Source organism: Kogia breviceps, chromosome 1 (genome assembly GCF_026419965.1).
Source record: "Kogia breviceps isolate mKogBre1 chromosome 1, mKogBre1 haplotype 1, whole genome shotgun sequence".
Taxonomy (NCBI): domain Eukaryota; kingdom Metazoa; phylum Chordata; class Mammalia; order Artiodactyla; family Physeteridae; genus Kogia; species Kogia breviceps.
The window spans coordinates 29,025,262-29,049,960 of NC_081310.1; the positions used below are offsets into that span (position 1 = coordinate 29,025,262).

General features: G+C 35.2%; 1 protein-coding gene across 3 annotated transcripts in view; it reads left to right on the forward strand.

The window, feature by feature from the left end:
- PLA2G4A (phospholipase A2 group IVA) overlaps positions 1 to 24,699 on the forward strand; it is a 214,896-nt gene that overhangs the window by 181,779 nt on the left and 8,418 nt on the right. For all 3 annotated transcript variants that reach the window (XM_067029703.1, XM_059076585.2, XM_067029708.1), the window contains 4 exons: positions 3,809 to 4,051; positions 10,134 to 10,318; positions 20,622 to 20,817; positions 22,346 to 22,503. In XM_067029703.1, coding sequence (XP_066885804.1) covers positions 3,809 to 4,051; positions 10,134 to 10,318; positions 20,622 to 20,817; positions 22,346 to 22,503 — 782 coding nt within the window. The remainder of the gene's footprint in view (positions 1 to 3,808; positions 4,052 to 10,133; positions 10,319 to 20,621; positions 20,818 to 22,345; positions 22,504 to 24,699) is intronic.

Here is a 24,699-nt window from a genome sequence, read left to right on the forward strand (position 1 = left end):
GTCGGGGAAGAGATAAGGCAACAACCACGGATATTTGTTGCAATTGTTATGTGATAAAATGGAATGATTTTACATTTTGACACAGCCGTTAGCACAAATATTCCCAATAGCTCAAAAGCCAAAACAAATAAACAAAAAACAAAGAGAAGATTTTATAACAACTGGGTGAACATGTCCTGTTATAGACTGAATACAATCATCCAGATTTTAAAAGATATTAAATGCCTTCTTGTCCAAAACCTAAAGAACTCCACCAGCCAAGGTATAGATATTGGAAGAGCCTGTTTAATCTTTGCTGAATCAACACTAAAATTAAAGTTCTCTTTTCATAGCTGGGCTGTTATTTTTTAGTTGTTCCGGTCTTTCTTTTTTTATTTTGAATTTCCTTTTAATGAAGGGAGACAGTACAAAAGGGATAGATAACATATGCCTAGCATTTCTAGAATTAATTATGTATTGATTTGGGGACTATCAAGTAGATGTAATAATGGTTTATTAATTATTAAGTAAATTGCCAAAATGATCAGTACATTTGATCACCTCTGCAGTACTAGCTGGTTATCTTAAGGCTGAGAAGTTCAGGACCCTCTGAATACGGCTGCTTTGGTTTTAGTGCCAGCCTACATTGGAGAATGATATTTAGGATGTTTCTGAGGATTTCTTATTAGCTCTTAATATTCATTTTTTAAAAAATAGCCTTTATTTATTAGAGTAGTTTTAGACTCACAGAAAAATTGAGCAAAAAGTACAGAGTTCCCATATATTTCCTGCACCCACACACATAGCCTTCACCACTTTCAGCATCTTATACCAGAGTGGTACATTTATTACAATCAGTGAACCTGTACTGACACATCATTATCACCCAATGTCCAAGCTTTAGGATTCACTCTTGGTGTTGTATATTCTACAGGTTTTCACAAATATATAATGACATGTATCTACCTTTATAGTATCATACAGAGTACTTTCACTGCCCTAAAATCTTCTGTGCTCTATTTATACCTCTGCTTCCCACCCCCAGCCCCTGGCAACCACTGATTTTCTTACTGTCGCCATCATTTTGCCTTTCTAGAATGTTATATAGTTGGAATCATACAGTATGTAGCCTTTTCAGATTGGCTTCTTTCACTTAGTAATATGCATTTAAGTTTCCTCCATGTCTTTTTATGGCTTGATAGCTCATTTCTTTTTAGCACTGAATAATATTTCATTGTCTGGATATACCATAGTTTATCTGGTTACCTACTGAAGAATATCTTGGTGGCTTTCAAATTTTGGCAGTTATGAATAATGCTGCTATAAACATCCATGTTCAGATTTTTGCCTGGATATGTTTTCAACTCCTTTGGGTAAAAATCAAGAAGCATGATTTCTGTATCATGTGATAATAAAGTTTTGTAAGAAACTTCCAAACTGTCTTGCAAAGTAATTGTTCCATTTTGTGTTTCCACCAGTAATGTATGAGAGTTCCTGTTGCTCCACATCCTCACCAGCATTCGGTGCTGTCAGTGTTTTGGATTTTGACATTTCTAATAGGTGTGTAGTGTCATCTTGGTGTTTTAATCTGCATTTCCTTGATGACATGTGACATGGAACATCTTTTCATATACTTACTTGCCATCTGCATGTCTTCTTTGGTGAGGTGTCTACTAAGGTCTTTTGCCCATTTTTAAATTGAGATGTTTGTTTTCTTATTGATGAGTTTTAAAAGTTCTTTGTATATTTTGGGTAACAGTCCATTATCAGATGTGTCTTTTTTTTTTTAATTTTAGGGAGGATGAGCAGTTAACAGTTTTGTTAAACAATGTTTTACTTTGAGTAGAATTCTTTTTTTAATTGTCTTTATTTTTAAATTGAAGGGTTAATCAATTCTCTCTTTTTTTTTGGCCACCCCACACGGCTTGTGGGATCTCAGTTCCTTGACAGGGATTGAACACAGGCCATGGCAGTGAAAGCCCGGAATCCTAACTACTAGGCCACCAGGGATCTCCTCAGCTGTGTCTTTTGTAAATATTTTCTCCCACTCTGTGGCTTGTCTTCCTCTTGATGCCCCTTCATTTTTAGTCATGTGATTTTGAACAAGGTCTTTAGACATTTTCAACTTTAGTTTTTTCAAATCTCTGCTGGCATCATTTCACCTGCTCTCACAGAATTGCTGTAATCATCAAATTAGCAAGTGCATACAAAGGGTTTAAGTTATAAAGGGCTAATAAATAGAAATTTACGATTAGAATCATAGCTATTAAGCAATAGATAGGATTTATCTGTTGACTTTTGGGTTCGTCCCACAAATGATTTCATTTCCAAATACATCATAAGGAAAGTAGATCCACTGCTGGTAAAAAAGTGGGATAAATTTAATAATAATAATAACAACAACAGTGACGATGAAGAAGAAGAAGAAAAAGAGGAGGGAGCTCCAAACCTTTGGAAAATAATTGAGTGTCTTATTCATATCCTGTGTAACTAAGATATAAATCATTCATTTTAAAGCCTGATTCATTCTATTGAAAGATTTTATTTGTTATACTTGGCATTAGAAAAATGTGAGAGTAGAAAAGGCTGTATATTTGTTTTTTCATGACTAAGCAGTCATCTGGATTGTTTATTGAGAGAAAGATCCCTCCATTTACTGAGCTCAGTTAAGCTAATCTTTTGAAGATAAAAATCAATATTTATTATGGTCTTATGTATGTTTAGTTACCATTTATTGAAAACTATGAAGTTTGAACATAGATTCTTTTTTTCTTCTCTCAACACACACATACACATATAGATTTATATATGCATATATATTTATATCCAGGGTTCCCAGAAATCTGAACAGAAGGGATTTAGGTAGGGGGGATTGTACTCTACCATACAGTGTTCTTAGATTTGAGTTATGAATGAATAATATTGATGATGAGGATTATGATACTGCTGCTATTATAACTATTTCTACTACCAACTAGTGTTTATTGAGAATTTAACGTGGGCTTAAATTTTTCTAAGAAATTTACATGAATGCGTTAACTTAGTTTATCCTCACAACAACCCTATGAGGTTTACTGATGAGGAAATGAAGACTGATAAGGGTCAACTAACTAGTAAACAGTGGAAAGAGGATTGGAACCCGGGTAGTCTGGTTCTGGAACCACTGCTCTAAATAACTACACAATATGGCTTCTCAGTAGTAGTGATGAGTGCATAGATTTTAAGGAAAAATCATTGAAAATGGCTTCTTTTGGAAGATTTCTGAATTTTAACATATTTTCAAACATATGTTTAATTTACAGACTTTTAAACCCCAAACTTTATAAGCAAGAATGAAATGACAGTTCAGAGGGCAAATATATGTTGAATCCTTCAGTTGTCTGCTCTCAGACTGCATGATTTCTGGATGTTTATTAAATAGGACAGGGAAGGAAACTTGTGAAAGGAAGGGGATTAGCTATTGTGGATATTTCCTCTGTGTGTGTGTGTGTGTGTGTGTGTGTGTGTGTGTGTGTGTGTGTGTGTGACCAGGGAAAAGAAAGAAAAGAATTGGGGAAAGGGAGAAACACAAGTTTCTCTGGAAATTAAAGAATAGGCCAAGAACACTGCCAAGAATACAGCCTTTAGACTGACTACCGGTAAACAGTACAGTAAGAATAAGTTAAGAACAAAAATGATTAATGGAAATATTTACTATAATTTACACAAATGTTTGTTGAATCAAAAGCTGTAGAGCTTCATCATTAATGTTAACATTCCATTTCCCAAAGATCTTTTTCATTATTATGGATTTTTGGAATCTGTATAATGATCTTTTCTTTTTCCTTAGGCACTGAAAATGAAGAAGCAGAAAGGGAATATCAAAATGATAATCAAGCAAGTTGGGTCCAACGTATGATAATGGCTTTGGTGAGTGACTCAGCTTTGTTTAATACCAGAGAAGGACGAGCTGGGAAGGTGCACAACTTCATGCTGGGCTTGAATCTTAATACATCCTATCCGATGTCTCCTTTGAGAGACTTTACCACCCAGGAGTCCTTGGAGGAAGATGAATTGGATGCAGCTGTAGCAGGTAAGTATATAAAATGTAATCCATGGAAGCTAATTCAGGAGATTTTTCTTCCTTCTCTGGGGAGGAGCATTTTAATTATTAATAGTAATTAATTTACAATCAAATTTTAAAACATACATTTAATGTATGAAGGGCTCTGAGTTGTTTTTTTGGAAGAAAAAATACATTAGGCAGGAATTGGCATCATCATGTCAGCATAAATAGTTTTCATTGAAATATTGAGGGGACTTTGCTCCTCTCTATATTGGTCAGGGTTCACTCACAACAAACAGAAAACCCTCTCACTTGTTTAAGCAAAAGAGGTTTAAAGTAGGTGCTTACAAAATTGTTCCAGGGCTTGGAGGAGCAAGCTCCAGGCTAAGCATCTAGGAATGACTCCAAAAACACTTCAGGATCACCCCCACAAATGCCCCCCACACGGTGCTTGGCAGTAGAAATAGCAGAAACGTAGCCTCTGTGTCATTTCCTCCTTCAAATCTCACGTGGGTGTTTCTCCTCGGCAGAGGATAGGTCTCAGCAGATCCAGAGCTGGGAGGGAATCTGGTACCCGTGGTCATCAGCCTATCTCTCCAGTGCAGAGCAGTAATGTGTGCCCCCTAGGGGTGTGAGTGGAGTTGAGTTCGTCCATCTGCAGTATCCCTTAGGCTACTGAATCTGTCCTTCCAGTTTTCTGAAAGGTTAGGTAACTTTCTTAAAGCCACTTAAGAACCTCATAAGAACCCACTCACTTTCAGGTTTGTGGCTTAACCAAACTCCAAAGAATACTTGCCTTGATTCTTCCGTTCCATGCATGTTCCAAATTAAAAGGTAAATTTGTCTTGGTGACTAATCACTACATAATTATCTTTCTTATAATGCTCCTGGCATCTTAAATTTTTTCCACTTCTTCATACCATCTTTTTCCCCTTAACTGCCCAAATGTCATTTCTCAATTATTTCTGCCTAAGAACATTGACAGGAGACTATGAGAATGTAAATGGAAAATTTTCCAAAAAACTTTCTACTACTGTTTAACGATTCTACCTATAAATATTAGACATGGCTTTAGATCTTATTATTGTTTAGGTAATGCTGTTTCTGTTTGTTGCTTGAGCTTAAGGGAAATTGCAGAAGCAAAAGTTATCCCTGTTTTTTAAACAAGAGGAGTAGAAACTCACTATATTTTGCATTATGTTTGTGGCATCAAAGTCTAGGACAGGATTATATACCTGCAATGCAAACCCCTTCATATGAACTATAATAAAAATCTATTTGTGATAAAGTCAGCATCTCTTTTTAAATTCATCCAAGATAAAAACACTTGACCATACAATCAGTGATGTTATTTTTTTGTGTGTTACTTATGATTTAACTTATTGCTATTACAATACCAATGAAATGTATCTTCTTTAGAAACAGTCTTTATGGATGAATTATAATGGGCTTAAACAAACAAACAAACAAAAAAACTCAGCCTCATAGAGCATTTAGGACTAGAAAGAATCATTAGTTATTTTACTCCATAGAGAAGGAAGATCAAAGAAGATAGCCTCATGTTTACATAGAATTGCTCAACTGAGCTAGAATTAGGACACTTGAATAGGCTTCTCGACATTGCTCAGAAGCCTTTCCCTTCTGTTCACTCTCTTCCTCATAGCCTTTGGTTTTATTAGTCATCGTCTTGCTGATATAAAAATGGAAGTTTCCTTGTGTGTACTTACTATATCTGTTTTATGTTATTACTTTGATCAAAATACCAAGCATAGTTCCTTCTGTGGTTTGTACAGCACAAGTTCTGCACTCAACATTTTAACAGCTTCCTGGTGGTTTTGCAATAATTTATGCAGATTTTGAGGTGTTAGTGTTGCTCTGAAAAATACAGTGCTCAGTTAAATTTGAATTTCAATTTATATATATATGTATATATATATACATATATATATATACATATATATATGTATATATATATATAGAGAGAGAGAGAGAGAGAGAGGGAGAGAGATTATAAGTATGCCCCTTATAACATTTGGGACATCCTTGTATAAAAATTGTTTGCTATTTATCTGAAATTTAAATTTAACTGGACATCCTACATTTTTATTAGATATATTTGGTACCCTTAGGAAGTCTGCCTCTTTCATTATTCTCAGCATATGTCAGATTGTTCTTCATTTTCATCTTTCTTCTTCCCTTTGTTCGTTCTTGCATTGCCACAGTATTTACAAAGCTCCTTCAATGTGTGTGGCACTAGGGATCCAGTTGTCAACAAGATATGCAGTCCTTGCCCTCATGAAGATTAAAATCATTTCATGACCCTTTCTTGAAAATTTGATTCTTGGAGGGACTTATATACTTTATTTAACAATGATAGAAAAGTACAGTAAAACTAAAAGCCAGCAACCCTGATCCTGATGGAACACTGATTCTGATGCAATTGTAGGTCCGCGAGGATGCATGATCTTCATTTGCCCTCTCTCTAGTGCTTGGAGGATAATAGTTGTGCATCACCTTATCTGACTTCTTTATTCGGTGCCTTTTGAAAAAAGAGTCAGGGACAGTTTTCATAAAATGACATGAAGAGATAGAAAATATTAATCATCCTAAAATATGATATTACACAGGTTGAATATTTCTTTTGTTGAGATATTTTGAAATGTTCTAACCTAAAATTGTTTTAGATTAATGAGCTTCAGAAGGAACTTTAAATATTATTTCTCAGTGTGTATCTCATTAAATTATACTTCAGTCACTTTATATTTATCCAATTGAAAAAATGTATATAGCATGTTGACTTTAGTCAAAAATCCAGTTCGGTGAGTGACAAGTTCATTCAGGTTTGTTGCTTATGAACCAACATTGCTAAAAATGACTGCATTTTAGACTGAATATACTGAATTGATTAGTGCTTTTTCAGACAAAGCCCTTACCAAAATAGACTGTTTATCTCCCTCTGGTTATTTCCAAACTTTAGAATAAAACTATATGTTTGAAATGAAAAATTAAAAGGTTTATCATAAAATATTATCAACGTTGTTCATAAAATCATCATTAAAACTTTTATTTATTATACAGTTAAAATACCACAATTCAAACATTAATTAAGGTTATTTCTCTTTTATTTTTAGAGTTTTTTTTTAATCTTATCTAGATATTATGTTGGGAAAAATATTACATTTAGTTTACTATTTTGTTTATATGGATTTTGTTTATACAGATTAAAATTCGAGCATTTTAGAATAATCTCTCAACCTAAAATGAGAAAAAGTTAGTATATTACTTTTGTGCCTATTGCTTCACCTTGCAGACCATCTTTTGAAAACAAGAGAAATAAAATGAAAAAATTCCCCTCATTTGTTTACTTCAAAATAGTTGTATACCTGTGGAAACTAATTTTGGAGAAGCTGCTCATTAGTTACATGACTTCTTTCCTGTTTACTTTTGTGTTTATATTATTTACTGTGACATGCACCATCTGGAATTAGAAATCAAGACATGAGTTCTTTTAGGCCAGAGTTCAAAACACAAACATCCAAGTATTTGTACATTATAAATTGAATCTGTGTGATGTATTTGTAAAATGACCATTGTAAAATTCCGCAGCTGAACTGTTAAGGAAATGGTCCATAATTATAAAACAGAGATTGTTTCCATACCTATCAAAGAACCTGATTAACTCATTCACGGGTTGGGACACCATGTAAACTTTAATTTACGGGAGGATGTTCTTTCATAGGGGCATTCATCAAACTTTCTATGACGTTTTAGTAGATATTAATAAATCGGGTTCAAGTTCAAATAAATTTGGAAAAACTAACAACTCCATCCCCCTCTTCACAATGCCATGGGATACCCTAATGAGTTTGAGAAATCCTACTTAAAGATACCTCAAGTATAGTACTTTAAAAGCAGCTTCACTTGCATTTGAATCCCAACTGTGTCATTTATTAGCTGGACAGTCCTGAGCCATTACTTAGTGTAACCTCGGCTAACAACGATAGAAAACTAGAGTGAAACTAAAAACCAACCTGATCCTGATGGAACCATAGGTTAGTGAGGAAGCAACAATCTTCATTGTTTACTCCAATGGTTGACTTATAAAATGGAAACAATTGTTACCTATCTTATAGAGTTGTTGTCAGGACTAAGTAGCATCTCCACTAAAAAGTACTATTAGTCCAAGGCATAGTAAGGAAAATAGGGAACATGCATTATAATTTGTTATTATTTTAAGTTGTTGAATCTTGTGTTTCTCAAACCTATCTGATCATGGAACTCTTAATTTGTATATAGAATATCTGTTAATATCTTGCAAAACTATTTTTTTTTTTACAATTAAGAAACATTACTTCCCGTCAGTTTATATGGAAGGTTGGAACCATGGTGTTTAGCTACATGCCAGAGCTGGGAATTGGTCCACATGATGATTTTTCTCTCAAATGTAATCTTGGATTTAAAACAGGAAAAAGGAGACTATCAGCTTCATGATGAGAAGGGGGAACTCAAACAGAATAGGAGAGAAATAGTCTGTTTCTGGTTAATCTTTTAGCTAAAATTTAAAGCATCAGTTTATAAAACCAGAGAAAAATATTTGTGAATTATCATTGTACTTTATTATTTTAGGGAAAATCATGTCATTGTAAAAAAAAATTCCCATTAATGTGTTTTTAATTTTTTATGCTTAATTGTGATAAAATACACATATCAATGTGGTTTTCATGATTGATAGATGCATTTGTAGATTGCCTCTATACATTGTAGTTATTGCTTTTTTTATAAGATTCTTTTTTTTTGATGGAACATTGTTTTAAAGTCTTTATTGAATTTGTTACAACACAAATCTATGTTTTGGTTTTTTGGCTGTGAGGCATATGGGATCTTAGCTCCCCTACCAGGGATCGAACCTGCACCCACTGCATTGGAAGGCAAAGTCTTAACCACTAGACCACCAGGAAATCCCCAGTTATTGTTTTTTAAATTACCCATTTCAAACACTTTTAGTCTTATGGCTGTTCCACTTTATGAAGTAACAGTGTGACACTGTGTAGGGTTTAGACTTCCTGGACCTGGCTTGGAACCTTAACTCTCACAGTGTGAAACTGAACCTCTTAGGGCCTCATTTCCTTATTTTTAAAATGATACTAATAATACCTCCTTTGTCTTCTAAGGAGTTTTCTAAGGATGATAAATCTTATACATGAAATTTCTAATAGATTATAGATACTCAAAATAAAGCTGCTTTTAGGAGAAATAAAAGTACCCAAATATAAATTTCTAGCTTATTAGTAAAATATTTTAAAACTAATATAAGATAAATACTCATAATGTTTCACCTTTTTAAAAAGCTCACATATGTAATTTTTAAACAATAAAAATTTCAGAGGAATAGATGTTACAGTCGGGTTTGATAATATATATATATATATAATACATATATATTTCAATTTTACAATTCTTAAGTTTCAGGTTCTGTGATAGATAGATATTTAGAATTCTGGCTGGTGGCAAAGTACATTGTCACTACATAGATACTTGATAAGAAAATAGAATTAACCTGAAGATAATTATTTAAAGAATGGTATCTCTGCTCTCTCCTTTTTGGCCTAGGCATTCACCCTGGACGTAGCAAGGCTTTTTGTTTCTTTTTTAACTTGACCTGCCTTTTCATTCAGTTACATGACCTTATTCTTGTCTAACACCCCAGTCCCCCATTGTTTTTTTTTTTCTTTTTTTTTTTTTTTGCGGTACGCAGGCCTCTCACTGTTGTGGCCTCTCCCGTTGCGGAGCACAGGCCCCAGACGCGCAGGCTCAGCGGCCATGGCTCACGGGCCTAGCCGCTCCGCGGCATGTGGGATCTTCCCAGACCGGGGCACGAACCCGTGCCCCCTGCATGGGCAGACAGACTCTCAACCACTGAGCCACCAGGGAAGCCCTGATAGAATCTTTTATTATGATATTACAGATGAAGAAACCAAAAGTCTCCAAGCCCTGAGGGCCTAACCATAGGGAATTCTTCTTACACATTTACATAATAAATAGTTTTAATATTCTAAATAATGTTAAGTGATTGTTTAATTCATTCTTTTCTTTTCAATCCTTTTTAAAGATCCTGATGAATTTGAACAGATATATGAGCCTCTGGATGTCAAAAGTAAAAAGATTCATGTGGTGGACAGTGGCCTCACATTTAACCTGCCATACCCCTTGATCCTGAGACCTCAAAGAGGAGTTGATCTCATCATCTCCTTTGACTTTTCTGCAAGGCCAAGTGACTCCAGTCCTCCGTTCAAGGTAAGGAGAATTTATGTATCATTCCATCATCTGCCACATTCTTTTGCATTGCCTTGTAGCTATCTTAGTCCTCCCAATTTCTTATCCCTTTAGCCTATTTTCTACATTATTTTCAGTAATATTTCCAAAACACAGATGTGATTCAGTCACTTCCCCGCCTAAAAAAAACTTTAAAATGACTTCCCATGACCCTTGTTCAAGTTCATAGTCCTGAGCAGGACAAGAATGATGCACTATATCTAAAGTTCATGAAGCAAGTTAGGCTGAAATTTGGGAGTTAGCAGGTAAAAGATAAGTAAAACGATGCACGGGGAGTGTATACTATGAGAAGAGAAGAGGACGTAAAATAGTATCTTGATGATTCAACAATAATACCAGGGGAAAAGGACAAAAACCAAGGAAAAGTGCAATGTTATAAAACCAAGTCAAGATATTTAACAACAGGAAGTCTTTGGTGAAAAGCAGTTTCAAAAGGGTTGAGAGGGCAGAAGTCATACTGCAGTAATTGAAGGGTTAAGTGGAAGTTAAGAAAATGGAGACAATTCTATAAACTGTTCAGGGAAGAAGGAGATGGACTATATCTGCAAGAGGATGTGGAGAATAAGAAAATTGTGTGTGTGGAGGGGTGCGTTGGAGGTACTTGAGTGTGTTTAAATGTTTCGATGGTTAGGACTCATGAATGAAGAAATGTTATTGGAGAATGGAGAGATGACATACATGATAGAGTTCCACCCCTGGGAAGGTTACAGGGGTAGGGAGTGGGAGGGAGATACAAAAATACAGGTGGAGAGGAGTCTGGAAATGTCTGTATTGGGACAAGAGAGAAGGGGGGAAATTATCGCTATGGATGGAGGTTAGCTGTTAGGCACTGAGAAGGGAAGATGAGAAAGTAGTCACTTGATAACTTCTAACTTTTAGAGTAATTAGGAGTCAGCATTATCTTTTGAGGGTGAGAGAATGGAGGAAGTGTAGCTGGGGTATGAGGATAGTAAAAGTCTGCCTATATGAAGAAACGAGGAAAAGTTCTGACTAGGGCAATGTAGAATGTTTGCTGGGCAGCACTCAAGTGAGACCACAAATGTTATTTGCTCCTTTTGCCTCAAACTTTCTTTAGATGCAGCTCAAATGTTACCCTTCTTGACCTCCACAGGCATAGTTTTAGTACAAAGGACTTAGTAAATTCTTCTAACACATCGATTTTCATGTTCTACTGTCCTTATTTGTTTACAGCATATTGCTTCCACTGTCTGTGAACTCCTTGGGAACTAGAACACTCATTGTGTTTGTGTGTGTGTGTGTGTGTGTGTGTGTGTGTGTATGTGTTTTAATCATTTGGTTCTAATTGCTTTGTTAAGTGCTAGCCCAAATTATGAGTATGTAGGACAGTTTTTGTGGGTGAAGGAATGAAATGCTGTAATAGATAGGAAGTTATTATTCCTATTTCATAGATTAAGAAATGGAAACTCACAGAGTGAAAGTGAAATAGTTCATGATCTCCCAGTCAGGAAGAGTCAGTGATAACCCAGGTCCTCAGACATCTGTTTTCCTTTATATTGTACATGATTAAACTGTTCTCAAGACTAATAATGGTTATAATAACTCTTTAATATATATATAAACCTCATATTTTATTTTATTTTTATTTGTTTATATTTTTAAAATGTTTTGGCCATGCCGCAGGGCATGTGAGATCTTAGTTCCCTGACCAGTGATCGAACCCATGCTCCCTGCAGTGGAAGCGCAGAGTCTTAACCACTGAATAACCAGGGGAAGTCCCCTAAACCTCATATTTTAAAAGTGCTTTCATATTTTACCTTTCTTGAGGCAGTTAATGGTATTCAGACAAAGAAACAAGGATTGATGAGACAAGAAATCTCATCACATCAACAAATTAAATAAGCTTATGGGTGAAAAGAGCATAGCTCAGGATCTGGCTAGGAAAATGGTAGTTAAGAAGTAGTCAAGTTGGACCAAATTCTAAGGCTCCAGAATGAAAATGTAATGTTCTCTTTTCACTAGCTGCCTCCTTTGTACACACTGTGTGTGTACTTTTCCCTGCGCTGTGTGCTATGTGCTGTGCACAGCAGTTAATGGTAAAACATAGTTCTTTTTATTTTTTATAACTATGTAATATCTTTGTTTATTTTTTATATTTATTTATTTATTTTATTTTTGGCTGCATTGGGTCTTCTTTGTTGCGTGCGGGCTTTCTCTAGTTGCTGCGAACGGGGGCTACTCTTCATTGCGGTGCGCGGGCTTCTCATTGCAGTGGCTTCTCTTCTTGCAGAGCATGGGCTCTAGGTGCGTGGTCGTCAGTAGTTGTGGCACAAGGGCTCAGTAGTTGTGGCTCACAGGCTCTAGAGTGCAGGCTCAGTAATTGTGTTGCATGGGCTTAGTTGCTCCGCAGCATGTGGGATCTTCCCGGACCAGGGCTCGAACCTGTTTCCCCTGCATTGTCAGGCGTATTCTTAACCACTGAGCCACCAAGGAAGCCCCAAATATTGTTCTTGATCTTGATAAAATTTTAGGTTTGGGTGGGGAGGAAGACTTTTATACACAGTCATTTGGAAGGAAATTAAGTAACTTATTGTTAAATAGTTACTTGGGTTTATATAACTAGGTGTATTATAGGAGATCCATACGAAAATAGATTGGTGTGTCCAATCTATTCCCTAGATGAACAGGGAAATAAATGAAATAGGATGAAAATGGCACGGAAATGGCAACGAGCACATCTGAGGAGTGATCTGATTAGAGTGATAGATATTACACTCCCGTTAGGAGTTTACAGTTGGATGATAGCAAACAGAATCAGTGAAGCGTTTCCAGCAGACAAATGACTTCATGAAATTGGAATTTTAGCATGATTAATCTGACAATGGAAAGTAGGATGAATTGGAGGATGGAGAACAAAAGATTAAAATTAAGAGAGATTTACTGTAATGCAAGCATAGGACAGTGAAGTACTGAACCAGGGCAGGTGACTGTGAAAACCAAGAGCAGGATTTGATGACCCATGAGCAGCAATGGCAGGTTAGTTTCAATGGATGACACTACCATGATAGTTTAGAAGCTCATCCTGGTGGCAAGAGAAGCTGATTATTCATTTCACCAAGGGGAGTGTAAAATGTCAAAGCCATCATTTCATATATGAATCACAGCTCCACTATATTAATGAACTGATATTGGAAGAAGGTTTTAGAATATTACTTTGTACCTCTAAAAAGAACCATTGTACTTTGTCTAGTTTTTAAACATACTTTGATTCACTATTTCCGATTAAGAAGAATACTTGTAAAAAATTTGGAAATTTGGAATATACATCAAGTGCTTCTGCTATTCATAGACAATGGCTACTGATATTTTAGTTTTTACTCTTTTTCCTCTTCACTGTGTGCATTTGTGCATGTGTGTGTGTTTATCAACACTAGGTTCATATATTTTTGCTTCTTGCTACTTAAAGTTACATTGTGAGCATTTTACTATGCCATTAAATATTTTAAAAAACATAATTTTAAGCACAGCATGATATCTTTATATGTGGGTATGCATAAATTTATTTAACAATGCTCTCTTTTCACCTTTTAGGTTATTGCTATCTTGTCACCTTTTTCCTCTAATGATCATCCTTGTGCATGAATCTTTAGTTACACTTTTTATTATTTCTTTAGTTGGTTTCTTAGATATGCATTAGTTAAGATTTTTAATAAGTATTTCCAGATCACTTTCCAAAAAAGCTGCACCATTTTACATTACTGTATTAGATTCTACATGCAAGCCCTTGTTTTACACAGCTTTGCTGGCATGAAAAAAATATTACAGCTGTGCATGCTCATAGATGTGCTTTAGAATTATTTTGTCAGTTCCTTACATCCTACCCCTCTTCCCCATATGTGAATATATACTTTAACTTTCCTTTAACTATTAGCTAAATTGGTTATTGGTTAATATATCCTTTAACCAATAACAATTGGTTATTGGTTAATATATACCTTAACTATCCTTTAACTATTGATTTAGTATAGCATGAAGCCTATAATTCTGGAATGAATCAGAGACTTAATGTAAAGGAAATAGCAATATATTATATGTAATACATTTTTTCCTCCAAAAATGAACTTCAGGAAATTCAAAGTGAACAAAATGAACTTTTCAGTCTCATTTGGAATACTGAAAATGTTTTTTTAAATTTATGAGTGTTGTTATATAGAGTGTCATTATAATAATATGCATTTCAATATGGATCTAAAAGATTACTCAAATATAATTTTTATATTAATAAAAATATACTATTAATGCTAAAGTTATTTTAGGTATAATATTATAAGGTTTAAAAATTGAATCTACATCAAAGTTTATGATAGAAGGGGAGAAGCTCCAATGCAATACCTGGACATAAGCAATATGATTTTATTAAGGTGATTAAATAGTGAATAATTTTCTATTTTTGAGACTAAAATATCGATAGCATTTGAAATTAAAGAGTAGAGCAAAAACTTAGAACCGTTAACTTTATTTCATAAGCATTTCATAAGTATAGTTAAATCTCAGATTTTGTCAGGGAGATAGAGAATGATGGATATCATGGCTTTTGATACAGGCAACAAAGTTCATGTTATATTTTATAACTGGCCTTGAAAGGTCATGACATCAATGTCAGCGATACTGGAGTGTTTTTGGTTTTTTCTTAGATTAGTGGGCACACACCCTAATAATAGTCCAAATATAAAGAGCCTCATGACTCTAAGTAGTGATATTAAATGATTTAAGAAAAACAGCTCTGTGTTTCATTTTGTCAAATTTCTTTTTGTTAACCATTTAGTAACTTAGATATATGCTATCCAAATTCATTTTACCAGTAGGATCCATCCAGGGAAAATTTTAATAGGATTTATCTTTAATTTTGGTCGTAAAAATAAGCCAGGGTCTTCATATTCAAGTCTGCAAAATAAGCAGACTAAATTTAAGGGGGAAATAATTTTGAATGTCTTGAGGAGAAAACAAGTAATATAGGGAAATTTAGTTTACTACTGGAGAGTTTCTTCCTTTACCTTACAAAATTTTATGGAGAATAATAGTTTGGGGTTGTTATGCCATAAATTATATTATTTTATATTATGTTGCTGTATATTGGAGGTAAATCTCACTGTTTTTCAGGTCTTTTTAAATGCTCAGTGACCAGAAGCCAGAACAATGGGTTCATTCTCTTAAAAATAAAAGAGAAAGGGGAATTCCCTCGCGGTCCAGTGGTTAGGATGCCGTGCCGAGGGCCCAGGTTTAATCCCTGGTCGGGAAACTAAGATCCCACAAGCCGTGTGGCACAGCCAAAAAAATAAAATAAAATAATAAATAAATCAAAATAAAAGGAAAGAAGGAAGGAGAGAAGGAGGCAATGAAGGAAGGAGAAAAAGAAGAGAGAAGCAAGGAAAACTTGAAATGAGCCAGTCTTTACAAATTATAGAAGTAATATATCTAAATTAACTTTATCTCCCCATATTTTCATTCAAGGTCAAAATTTCATTTACCCAAAAATACCACAGAAAAAGAATCTGTAGTTTTCCACACTAACTTGATTTATTTATTGACCTTATGGCACGATCCTTAGTTTAGAACCTCTGTATATGATGTACTGTTGGTTTTTAGGTTGGATGAAACCAGCATGGCCAAACCAATCCAAGTGTTAGCTCTGTGGGCGTCAGTCCACCACGGCTGATGAAAGGAACTGCATGTTATTAAATGAAGTATTTACAGATTTACCTCTTGTATCAGTTTCCTGGGGCTACAGTAACAAATTACCACAAACATGTGGCTTAAAACAATAGAAGTGTATTCTCTCACAGTTCTGGAGGCCAGAAATCGAGATCCAGGTGTCCTCGGGGCCACACTTCCTCCAAAAGCTCTACAGGAGACTTCTTCCTTGCCTTTTCCAGTTTCTAGTAACTCCAGGCTTTCCTTGGCTTGTGGCTGTATAACTCCAATCTCAGCCCCTGACTTCCTATGGCCTTCTCCTCTGCATGTGTGTTCTTGTAAGAACATTTGTCTTTGGATTTATGGCTCACCCAGCTAATCCACAATGATCTCATCTCCAGACACTTAATTACATTTGCAAAAACCCCTCCTCCAAATGAGGTTGCATTCACAGGTCTTGGCGGTTGAGGGCATGGCCTTGTCTTTTGGAGGGCCACCATTTCAACCCATTATACCTGTATTGGTCATGGAGGATCAGATGCCCTGTGATGAGGAGATATACCCAACATTAATTTCTCCTTACATATTTTGGTGAATGTATAGTAACCTCTTAGTGAAAAAGAACTACGGAGAAGTACAAAGTGCTCTGTAAATTCTATACACTGTTAGAAATAGAAAATTATTTCATGTCTATTGCATTATAAAGCTCTTGGAACCTAATATAATACATTTTTTGGAAGTGGGGATGACCATAGCCACAAACTAATGAATTCTAAATTGTTGTTTATATCCATTGTATCTTATACAATTGTTGCTTCAATAATTTTTTTAAATTCTGTAAATTTATTTACACAATTATACTCCATACCTCTCCCCAATCTAAAAATAGATCTTGAATAATGAGAAATATCTTAGAAAACACATAGCCTAGGTTTATACAGAAAAAAAATCCTCATTTCCTCTAGAGAAAAGCTAATTTATTATACATATATAGATTAAATTTAATTTAAGTATATATTTATTTACATATATAAATAAATAAAATGGCATATATATGCCACTAACACTATAGTTTGGATATATTTCTGTGTTATTTAGATTGTTTTTCCTATCCTTCACGATGTTTTAGTACTTAAAAATGAGCACAAATATCTTACAAAGTATCACTTGGAAGGACACTATCAAGTTTTTATCTCCACAGAAAATCATTTTAGTTAGTACTATGTACATTTACCATGAATTAGTCTGTGGAAATCTGAAGTGTCTGAGGTGTCAAACAATAACCAAACTGGATGGTTAGAACACAGTTCTGGCATATTGCTGTAATTTGTGGAGCAGAAATTTTTTTGCTCACTGCATTCTTCTAAAATACTCTTTTCCAACTCGTCTGCTCTACTTATAGTTGTGTCATTGTTTCTTAGCCATTACAAACAGAGAAACAAGACATCAGAGAGGAGATGCCTTTTCCATCCTGTAATCGCTGCCTTTATAGTCATCAGTTTTTAATCTTTTCCATGTCAGGATCATTTAAGGAAAGGGAAAGTTTCCATCACTTCCTGATTCCAGCGTAAAATATTTATCTAAAAATAGCTCGGTCTTTTACCTCACACAATTCCCCTTTTCCTCTTTCTCCACACATCCACACATCACTGGTCATACCCTTGAGTCATGTTTGTAAACACTAGAAAGCTCCTTCTTTTCCTTGCTCTCACGCAATTCCACAGCGTGAACTTTTAGTTTTATTTTGATGTTGAATAATCCTTAATGAATAACTGTGAACCATGCTAGACAAGAAGTAACAGGCTGAATAATTCAACTGAACAGAAAGAAAAATTATTTAAAGATAAAAGTTTTCTCAAGTTTCAAACAAGCAATTATTCATAGATATGTATGGGATTTTCAGTGAAATATAACCACATTTAGCTTAACAGTTTATGAAACAAATGCTTTAATATAAATCAAATCCTTTGTTCTCCCAGATTTTTATTTCTCAGTAAATGGCATTGAGAGAGTCGATCAACTTAAAATTCACGACATTCTAGAAGCATCAGGAACAGTGAAAGTTCAATGAAAAACATATTTTTCTCTGAATTTTATTTTTTTATAACATCTTTATTGGAGTATAATTGCTTTACAATGGTGTGTTAGTTTCTGCTTTATAACAAAGTGAATCAGCTATACATATACATATATCCCCATATCTCCTCCCTCTTGAGTCTCCCTCCCTCCCTCCCTATCCCACCCCTCTAGGTGGTCACAAAGCATAAGGTGCTATTTTAAAGTACTTGTTTTCTTAAATATAAATTACTGAGTTTTTAAAAATACATGATCTCATTTAATCCTCACAGCAATGTTCAGGAGGATAATAGTGCTAACTTTATTTTACAAATCATTTATGCATATATGAGTTGCTGAGAAATAAGAAACAGCTGAAATGTAGATAAAATGGGATTGGGAGCCTGCTATTTCAAGGATAGTACACAACCTGTCCACGTGCGTTTGTTGGTACTTAGGATCCCTATGGTGCCATTAGGAGAGCATCAGTGCATAATTCCTCCCACAAAATAATTTCTTCCCTGTTTAGCTGTAGTGATAAGCGATTTGTCTCAGATCACCGAGCTTGCAAGTCAAGATGTGCTGGGCCTTTCAGGCTGCACAGCCCAGGCATGAAGCTATCCATCATGTTCCCTGCCTCTTCCATACTGCACTATCATATCTGTTTTTTATATTTCCCATTGATTTATAATCCCTAAGTATCCAAGGACAGCCTCTCTCTTATGCCTAGAACATAGGTGCTCAATTATAACGTTGAATGAGTTAATAAGCACTCTGAGGAAATAGTCCAGGTATACTGCAAAATCTCATGGCAAATAAATACTTTTTTCATAGCATTTGCCACAGTGTTAAACCTGAAGTGTTATTTGATTACTGTCTCTCACCTACCAGGCTATGTACATCCCATAAGAACAAGAGTTTCACTCAGTGTTATGTCCCCACCTCCTAGCATGGAACTTAGATTGGCAACTAATGATTATCATTGAATGAGTCAATGTGATTACAAGAGTAGTTTAAAACGTTAAGATGAGGGCTTCCCTGGTGGCGCAGTGGTTGAGAGTCCGCCTGCCGATGCAGGGGACACGGGTTCGTGCCCCGGTCTGGGAAGATCCCACATGCCGCAGAGCGTCTGGGCCCGTGAGCCATGGCCGCTGGGCCTGCACGTCCGGAGCCTGTGCTCTGCAATGGGAGAGGCCACAGCAGTGAGAGGTCCGCGTATCACAAAAAGAAAAAACAAAACAAAACAAAAAAAGTTAAGATGATAGTGATCATTTCTCTAAAACTTTCCCTCTTTAGGGATTTCCCCAATACCATTGCTATCTCTCTTCCTTTTTCCTCTTTTCTTTCTTCACTTTTCCCCTTCCATCTCTTTTCTTCTCTTTACTGGGATTTATTTGTCAAGTATTTGTATAGCATGAAATATGTAACAGGCATGGTTCTAAATACTGCACTCATATTAATTTATTTAATTCTAAGAGCAGTCTTATGAAATATGTACTATCATTGCTATCCTTACTTTATATTTGAGGATGTTGAGTGTGGAGACATTAAGGAACATGCCCAAAGTCCCAGAGCTTGCACTTTAACTCAGGCAATCTGGCCCCAGAGTCTGTTTCTTATTTGTCCCTTTTGCCCTTCAGCTACATTTCAGTAGAAGTAAGCTCTATTCGCTGCACCTCTCTGTATTGATTTATGTTCTTTAGTTTAAATTTAATTATTTTTTGTGCTTACCCATTGTGTTAGTCAGTCTTGATGCAGAAACAAGCCTGAAACCTCAGTAGTAGACAGCAAACTTGTATTTCTTGGTCACGTTACATGTCAGTGGATGCAAATCAGCCCTGTGGCTGTGTGCCAGGTGTCTTCTCATTCCAGTGGGGACGTATAAGCCTTTTATCCGGAAGGAAGTTCATATGTGGAAGAAATGACAATCTGCTACGCCCATTAACTAACTCTTGGTTCCTCTGTATGGCCAATTCTTGGTCACTGCACATAACAAATGTTATGTGCAGAATAACAAGTGATGCCAGAAGCTCAGCTTCTTTTCATAAACAAAAGCAAGAAAAAAAAAAGAAAAGAAAAGAAAAAAAAGCTAATTCAGGGCAACTCAATGTTTTTGCATTCAGAACATTTATTAATTTTTAATCAGTTTTGTGGAGAAGCTGCAAGTAAAAAATCAGTAACAGAGTGCTCTTCATTCTGCTTCAACAGAATTTTTTTGAGTCTGAAGGGTTAAAAAGCATTCACTTGGCTTATAAATGCCCAGAACTCATAATATATACTTATTTCTCTAGCAATTACATCAACGTAATTTCATCCAGTTCAGTTCATTAATAATTTTTCAATGCCTCCTATGGAACTAGCCTTATACAAAAAGTTGACAAAATAATAGTGAGTTTGTTTATGGAATAATTTTCTATTTTTTGAGATTGATAAGCTTCTTAAGAACAGGGTCATTTTTCATCCTAGCAAGGAGCATACTGCTAGCACATAGTAGACACCTAACTACTATTGAATAATGTGCAGACCAACTGAACAAATGATCTTTCCCTCTCTTCCATAGGAACTTCTACTTGCAGAAAAGTGGGCTAAAATGAATAAGCTCCCCTTTCCAAAGATCGATCCTTATGTGTTTGATCGAGAAGGACTGAAGGAATGCTATGTCTTTAAACCCAAGAATCCTGATGTTGATAAAGATTGCCCAACTATCATCCACTTTGTTCTGGCCAACATCAACTTCAGAAAGTACAAGGCTCCAGGTACATTGGGAGTTATATTCTGTAAAGTAGAAATCTGATAAAGACTAACATTAAGCTGGTTCATGCTGACACTGCCATACCATCTATTACAACATTGAACACTTCCCTTACCTTGATAAATTGCTACTATCCCGAGACCCCGAGTACGCCCCCTCTTTCTTAGCCCAAGATCCCCTGGCTCCTCATTATTCAGAAACTGAAGGGTAAACAACTAGCTCAGTAAAAATCTCTGGGGCTTTACTCCACAACCTCAGATTGTATTTATTCTGATTGATTGGTACCCTTGTCATAGGCATTGTTAAATATTTTAAATATTTTAAATACTACCCTTGTAAGGGAGGCTTTGTTTCAGAACAAATCATGCAAAAAATTCTGGGAATGTTAACTGACCATAACAATTAATGTTATCTAGCAGTACGATATGGCTAGTAATTTCAGCTTGCATGTTATATTCCATAAAAAAAAAAAAAAAGAGAATCAAATTTAAGGCACCAGCATTTTGTTTTGCCACATCCAGAGGAGTCCATAGACTCTTCTGTATCCTGGAAGATATTGATTAACAAAAGGAGCTCTAGAGATTGACAGGCAAGATGCTAAATGCCTCAAAATCATATTATTTTAGGACCAGAAAATGTAGCTGTGAAAGGAAAGACAAAAAATAGTCATGGAGACTATAGAGAAGACAGTGATCTTCTTCTAGATAGTGGAGGAAGTCAGAGAAAAAATCGATAGAGGTGGAGATTATTATGAGTCATACTTCAACACAAAAGAAGGAAGAATTTGTTGGCATTTTCAGTTATTGAACAGTGGAGTACTTAAAACCTAGAAAATTTTGAATTTTCTATCACTATTAATTCTCAAAAATAGGATGTGGAGGGGATTCCTGTGACATGAAGACAATTAATTAATGTTTGGATTTGGGTTCTACCAGAAGCAGATTCCAAGCAAAGGGTTCAAGTGCAAATGGTTTATTTGCGTGAACTAGGAAACTTTAGTAAGAGAGCAGGGAACTGATAAAGGGAAGAAAGGCAGACAACAAAAGGTGTGTTAGTAAGCTGCTACCACGAGGAGAACCTGATCCTGCTGGGAAACTCTAGGAAATGAAATAGAATCTATGGTCTTGAATCATCCTTCCCACTTACACAGCAAGCGGCAAGGGAACTGGGGAATTTATATACCAACACCATAGAGTCTTTGGTTGACTGCTTCCTGGGACAGAGTATTATTTACTGGAATTTTCAGCCTGATGCTAGTGAGCAAAGCATCCTTGAACCGTAACAGGGAGGAGTAGAAAGCTCTTAGGCACAGAGATGCTGATATTGGCAATTGGAAGTTGCCCAGTCAGAACACACGAAAATGGTCAAGTCCAGGAAATATAAGCAGAGGCCTAATAGTGTATACTAAGGATTATATGACCCCTGAAGGGGCTACCAATGTTGTGTTTATGGCTATTTGTATGTTTTATGCCCTGGATTTTAGAGATAATTTGTGGTTTTCAAAATAACACCATTTGAGACTCTTATATTAGGTGTTCCAAGAGAAACTAAGGAAGAGAAAGAAATAGCTGATTTTGATATTTTTGATGACCCTGAATCACCATTTTCAACCTTCAACTTTCAATACCCAAATCAAGCATTCAAAAGGCTGCATGATCTGATGTATTTCAATACCCTGAACAACATCGATGTAAGTATCTCCCACAATCATTGACAATGTCAAATACTTCCATATAACATGAACATAGCAATACCTCATTTTAATTAATTAAAAATAAAAATAAGGTTTATGAACGACACCCAAACTGTACCATTTTATTTTTCATGAATTACTCTATTAATCTCCAGAAGAACCCCATAAAATTCACAAATAAGGAAACAAATGCCTCCAAATTGGCAGAGCCTGCATTTTATAATATTATTTGATTGAAGGATAGTTATCCTCAGCTTCTTTCCCAAAGTATCTAGTGTATTTCTCATATGAAAAAATAAATTTTAATTAGGAAGAAAAGTGATAAAATGGAAATATAAGAGTGAGAAAGTGAGTGTAACCAGAAGTGTAGTTAATCTGCAAAAATAGCCTGACTTTTAATGGATACACTCATGCTTTTAAATGTCTTTATTTTTGTGGATCTTAGAAATGTCTCCCAAAGTAGCAGTCTCTCCATTTTTAGCCCTGAAGATATCAAGTATGCTTTGCTTCAGAAATATTAGAAACAAGTCATTCTCTTCAGTATTATTCCTATCACTAGTTTATCTGCTGCCTAAAATTCTGTCTCTGTGTAAAATTCTTTAGCTGCTAACTCACCATTTAGGACCACTATTGTGTAATTGGAATCACGTTGGCTTGCGGTTCCACATCATAGTGTCTGACAAATGGTTACCAGTCATAAAAGCCCAAGTTCATTGGCCTAATCGAATTTTGCACATTAGAAAAAAAGAATAAAAGAAAAAGAAAGAAAGAAATCAAATGGAGAGGGAAAGGTATCATGCCTGATTTGTCAGTCTTTTTGGAGACTGTATGAATGCAGTAAAAGAATGTACCGTGCAAATGAGTCTTCCGTGCAGATGAGATTTAATTACATTTTGTGATCTAATAGAATACTGGCACATCTAGTTTGCTTGTTTGTTTAGTTTGGTCTGAAACTAGTAATGATCGTGTGCAGTTATAACAGTTACACCATAATACGTTTATTAATCAATGTCTTTAATTTTTGTAAGCATATAAAATTTTTCCCAATAACCTTCAGTTTCTGCAACTCTAAAGTGTTTCTTGTCAGCCTTCATTTGTGAATATGTGATAATTCAAGAAAAAAAAGTTAGGAATATTTATAGCATATATCATTGTATTTATTCCTTTTCTTTTTCTTTTATATTATTCAGTGAAAATCTGAAATCCATATGCTACATTGTTTCTGTGGTGATGGTGAAAATTTAAAGAATATTAAGAGAAAATCAGCATTTTAATCTATGATTCATAGGGAGCAAACACATCCTCAAAATGGAGTTGTGTTTTATGAAACCTCATGCTGTTAAAACAGAAAAGAACTAAGGGTTAATACAGGAGTAATCCTGTATTTCCAGTATGAAGCCAATAAACTCAAAATTATATTTTGTACTCCTTGGGATGAAATGTATTAAACTTGATCAGTTGTCCTAAAATGGAAAAAAATAGCTTATAGGAATATATAAATACCCTATTGGACTTGGGAAAATAAAAGGACACATACACAAAAGTGTATCCGTATATAGACACACATGTATGTGTGTCTATATATATATGTAACTTACACAACTACATTTCTCTCATTGTTTTCAGTTTTGGTTTATGTAAAACCTTGTAAGCTATTGTCTGTAAAGAATGTTATAGTTCTATTTATATATTTTACAAACATTCTTCAAAGTAATTTGTTTGACACATAGATGAAACAGTTAAAACCTGAACAAAACCAGACTGAATTCCAAAATAACTGTCCTGAGCTCGTCAGATATAGATTTTTTACAAGCCATTTAATTAAGCAGGTTTTAATTGCTCCTAAGAAGTTTTCTGACACAGTAAGTAGAGGCAAGGTCATAGACTTTATATCATGTTTAGCTCTTAGATGGGCTATTTGTGTGACTTTGAATAAGTTACTTAAACTTTTTGAGCCTCAGTTTCCTCACCTCTGAAACAGGTGTCACAGCACCTATCATAGTGGCAGTAGTGAATCTTGCATCAGGTGATGTATGAACAGTGCCCTGCAAACAGAAGCTGCTTAATAAATGGGAACCATAACTATGTGTGTCTATATCCCAGACCACGATGGATACACCTCAAGACCTTTGCAAATGCCCAGAATTAAGAATATAGACAAGTCAATATAGGTAATGGCAGCCTAGGCAGTAA